At 47.5% G+C, this 4,894-nt stretch overlaps 1 protein-coding gene across 1 annotated transcript in view; it reads left to right on the top strand.

Moving 5' to 3' along the window:
- The first annotated feature begins 1,797 nt into the window (after positions 1-1,797).
- The window catches only part of LOC114049516 (loricrin-like), a 3,919-nt gene continuing 822 nt past the window's right edge, over positions 1,798-4,894 (top strand). The window contains exons 1-2 of the mRNA XM_027870752.1: positions 1,798-2,182; positions 4,122-4,894. Coding sequence (XP_027726553.1) covers positions 4,147-4,894 — 748 coding nt within the window. The 5' untranslated portion in view covers positions 1,798-2,182; positions 4,122-4,146. The remainder of the gene's footprint in view (positions 2,183-4,121) is intronic.

Raw genomic sequence — 4,894 nt, 5'->3', positions numbered from 1 at the left:
CATTAAAAACTGCACCTTAATTAAGAGACAATGTGTGCTATAGAGGATTACAGTCGTCATTTCAACATGTTAGTGGGTGGAACAGGATCAAAGTATGATGTCTCAAATATCTAGGTTACCAATAACAATCCAGTTCCTGTGGTCAATCAAAAAAAGAAAGAAAGAAAGAAAGAAAACATCAACATAGATTGTTTTCACATACCTCATTGGTGCTATCAAGGACATGGACTTCACCTGTTAATTTCCTACCCATTCTTCATAGCCAGCTCAAATTCTACCTTGTCCAGGAAGCCTTTCCCTGAACTCCCTGGTTTCCCCCTTGGACTGAATGATTGGATTTGTTCTACAATCCACTAATACTCTCATGTATTATTATATACCAGAGTTGTCTACATTTGTGTTATATCCCCTCTTTCTAGACTGTGAAGCTACTTAATAGAGCAACCATATTTTATCTACATTTTTATTTCCCTCATCCCATTGCACAATGCTCTACATATATATTTAAATGTTTATTGAATGAATCAATAAATGGATTGATGGATGATTTGATTTGTTTTTTTCTAGTAGAGTAGATTGTTTTTCTCTGAGTCATCCCACAAATATTCCTGGTCTTCCTGCAACCAAGGGCAAATATTTGCTGAACATCTGGCCAAAGCTAGGAGTCTGGGGGTCCCAGGAAACAATAACATCAATTAAATAGCTGGGGTTTAGTACAAAGAAGATGTGCTTGGGAAAGCAAAGTTAACTGGCCCACAGTGGAATGAAACCCATATCCTGAGCTTCTTCAAGAGCCAATGTGGTGCCTTGGATTTGTTACAAGAGATTTATATTCAAGTCCTGGTCTTTACATTTATTAGCTGCCTGACTACTGACAAGCCATTTCACTTTCCAAACCTCAGTTTCCTCACCTGTAAAACTGGGGGGGGGGGTGAACATTTGCACTCTCTACCTCAGAGTGTTACCTTAGTTCAAATCCTGCCTCTGAAACTCACTGGTTATATGATCCATGACAAGTCACTTAAGTGGAGGAAACTGAAGCATTTCTTCTTCATGTTTAAAATGAAAATGATATATATAGTACCTACCTCACAAGGGGGCTGTCAGACACAAGATAATAAAAAATGTTTTTTCAAACTTTAAAGCCCTATTTAGAAATTAGTGTTAATCATCTCAGTCATCAGCATCATTATTATTACTAAAAATGAGAGTTAGCAGTGAAAGAACCAACCAGGGCAAATGGAAGGATATAGCCATCTACCTCCTAAGAGATAAATTGTCCCCAGGAATAAATCAAGGCTATGGTTGGTGCCCCTTCCTAACCTCAGCCAGCCAACACCATTGTCTGGGTACACACTTCATGGGAAGTCCTGTATTGACTGTGGAATGAAATACAAACCCAGAGGAGACCCAATCCCTCTTATTACAACAGAGAGCTTCCAGTCTAGTAAGATAATGTGTATGTGGAACAATCATTGGTAAAAAAAAATAATAATAATAATAACAGAAAATGAGCTCTCTTCCAAAGTGATTGTTGTGAAGCAGTGCAGTGACTGGACCAATCCTGACAAATTAAGGGTCTTCTTCAAATCCTCCTGGTGTGAGGTAGAGGGAAGTGAGGAACTTGTAGAATCTCAGAGCTAGAAGAAATCTTGGGGATTCCATATAACTTTTTCACTTCACAGATGAGGAAAATGAGGACTATCTAAGATAAACTATTTGCCCAGCATCACATAGCAAGTAAATGGCAGAGCTAGGACTGGTACCTGGGTTTCCTGCCTCCCAAGCCAGGCTACCTCTTTGACCTCTGTGATGCTGTCAAGGCCCAAAAACACACTAAGAACCTTGGGTCAATAGCCTAGCAAGCTCCTCATGCCATTCGTTCCTTGCCAGATCTTTCAGAAACAATGCCTGCCATCCTCCCTTGTTGACCCTTGCTGGCATCATTGCATCAGGAATGGAGCCAAGTCACCTGCCAGGCTGCACATTTCAAGAATCTGAAGTGGTCCACCCTATGCCTTCATTGAGGGGGAGGTGGGGCCCCATAGCAGGAGCGGTCACGTAGAGAGTGGCTCACAAATGCAAATGAGGAATCAGGCAGAGTATAAAAGGCTCTGGAACCGAGTGTTCCTCACACAGCTCAGCTAGCTTCTCTTCTTGCTTATCCCTCTTGGTGATCCAGGTAAGTGAGAGCCTTGGGCTTGCTGATCTGCCTCCCATGGGGCTTGGTCAGCTTCAATCTTTTGGCTTCTGCCTCAAGTTATAGTAACTGGACAGGGCCAGAGATTCTTCAGGCCTTCTGGGGAGGGTCAGATCCTGCTCTGTCTTTGCCAGACCCTGTAAATCCATAACTGTAGATTTACTCTTTGAGGGGGAGAAGGGATATCTAAGGACATCTCTTGTCCCCAGGGAGAGGGGAACGAGAGAAGGGGAGAAAGATTTGGCATTGATGTCTCCTCAGAAAAGGCATCCATCAGTACTTGAGGCAGAACTGGGATTTGAGCATCCCCAAATGCCTCCAGAAGGCATTAAGTGGAAAGGACACTAGGCTTTATCAGAATCCCAGCTCTTGTCTTGGCTCAGAGACTTATGAGCTTTGTGGCCTTGGACAATTTTATTTCTCAGTTTCTTTACTTGTAAAATGAGGTCATTTGAGCTAGAGGATTGCTAAGGTCCTTTCCAGCTGTATGGTGCTACAGTTATGGCCCTCCCTGACCATTTTTTAATCTCAAAGAATATGGTCTCCTCGAAGACAAGGGCCATAGATGTCTTGTACTCTCAGAGTGCTGAGCATCAAGGAGTTGCTTAGCAGCTCCTTAGGAATTAGTTGATTGAGGGAGAAGAGTTTGTGTGTGGGTGTATCAGGTCTTCTACATCTACAGTGAGGAGAGCCACCCCGAGGCTACTCTCCTAGACTGAAACTTCCCTTCCATTTCAGGTTTATGGAAATAGATTACAGCACACCAAGTGTGGATTTCAGCCAATCACATTTAGGTTAGAATCCCTAGCTTCCTTCTAAAGCATACTTCAGGTACCAGCTTCTCCAGGAGGCCTTTGCTGATGCTCCTTCCTAAATTAAGTGCTTTTTTCTCTCTCTTAAAATTGCTTTATATCATTTCATATATACTTTACATTGACTTCATTATGAACATATTGTATTCTCCCTCCAATGCAATAGAATGTAAGCTTTTTGAGTGAAAGGTTGTTTGGGTGTCAGCTTTTTTTCTCCTCCTCACCTCGAATGGTGCCTTGCACTTGGTAGGTACTTAATAAATGCCTGCTGAATTGATTAAAATTGAATTTATGGACAGAGGTCCAAAAATTCTGAGGCTGAATGGAAGTGGGAGGAGCAGAAGTCACTGAGGTCATCTCCCTATTTCTAGGTGAGACCACAACAAAACCAACTTCCTCTGACATCTGCATCCTAACTTTCTAAGCCTCAAACCATCTAGAACAAGGTTCTAGGCCCAAAACCTGTGGTATCCCAGGCTCCTATGGCCTCTTAAAAAGAGTATGGAAATAGGAGTCAGGAAGATGGATTCAAATTCTGCCTCTGACAGGATTTGTGGGTGGATATGAATAGGTCACAATCTCTGGGCCTCAGTTTCCTCACCTGTAAAACAGAAATAATCATGCTTGTAGTGCCTACTCTTACAGGGTTGTTTTGAGATTAATACAAGTCAAGTGTTTTGCATGTATTATTTTCATAGTAGGCTATTTTTATTATTGTCTATGGTGGAAAAAGTTCTGGATTTGGAGTAAAAAAAAAAAAACAGATAAATTACCAACTCAACTACCTGTGCGGTTCTGGACAGACTACTCTCCAGGCTTTGATTTCCTCACCTTTTAAAATTAGGAAGTTGCACTAGATCTCTAAATCCCTTCCAGATATAATTCTCTTATGAAATGACCACACTGACTCCTGGAAAAGTCATAACCTTCCAGGAAACTTCATTTTGGTAATCTGAGTGGCATTGCCCCCCAAGGTTTGGGATAACTTCTTACCACACTCGTTTAGAGCCCGGTGCTTTTTCCGAGAGACCCCAATTAGCTGCTCTCAAACCAGCAGCCCCCTTCAGCCTGAAGCCTCCGGTCCGATTATTTTTCTCTTTCTTTCCAAGCTCTTCATCCCCTGCTACTGAGAAGATGTCTTACCAGAAGACCCAGCCCACACCCCAGCCCCCAGTAGGCTGTGTCAAGGTCTCCCGCGGCGGCGGCGGCGGCGGCGGCGGCGGCGGCAGCGGCTCAGGCGGCGGCGGATCCGGCTGCGGCGGCGGTAGCAGCGGCGGTGGCGGCGGTGGCGGCGGCGGCTACTGCTACTCCAGCGGCGGCGGCTCAGGTGGCGGTGGCTCCGGCTGCGGCGGCGGTAGCGGCGGCGGTGGCAGCGGCGGCTACTGCTACACCAGCGGCGGTAGCTCAGGCGGCGGAGGATCCAGCTGTGGGGGAGGTAGCAGCGGGGGCGGCAGCGGCGGCGGCAGCGGCGGCTACTGCTATACCAGCGGCGGCGGCGGCTCCGGCAGTGGCGGTGGCTCCTCCTACTATCCCAGCCAACAGAAGTACTCGGGCAGCAGCGGCGGCGGCGGCGGCGGCGGCGGCGGCTCCGGGGGCAGCGGGGGCGGCTACAGCTGCGGAGGCGGTTCCGGGGGCGGCTCTAGCGGCGGCTCCAGCTGCGGAGGCTACTCCGGCGGCGGCGGCGGCTCCGGGGGCAGCGGGGGCGGCTACAGCTGCGGAGGCGGTTCCGGGGGCGGCTCTAGCGGCGGCTCCAGCTGCGGAGGCTACTCCGGCGGCGGCGGCTCGGGCTGCGGCGGAGGCTACTCCGGGGGTGGCGGGGGTGGCTCCAGCTGCGGAGGCGGCTCCGGGGGCGGCTCTAGCGGCGGCTACTACTCCGGCGGCG

The sequence above is a fragment of the Vombatus ursinus genome, unplaced genomic scaffold (assembly GCF_900497805.2).
Source record: "Vombatus ursinus unplaced genomic scaffold, bare-nosed wombat genome assembly UNPS02014798.1, whole genome shotgun sequence".
Classification (NCBI taxonomy): Eukaryota; Metazoa; Chordata; class Mammalia; order Diprotodontia; family Vombatidae; genus Vombatus; species Vombatus ursinus.
Note: the sequence above shows the minus strand (reverse complement) of the source record. Positions and strands in the feature narration are given on the sequence as shown.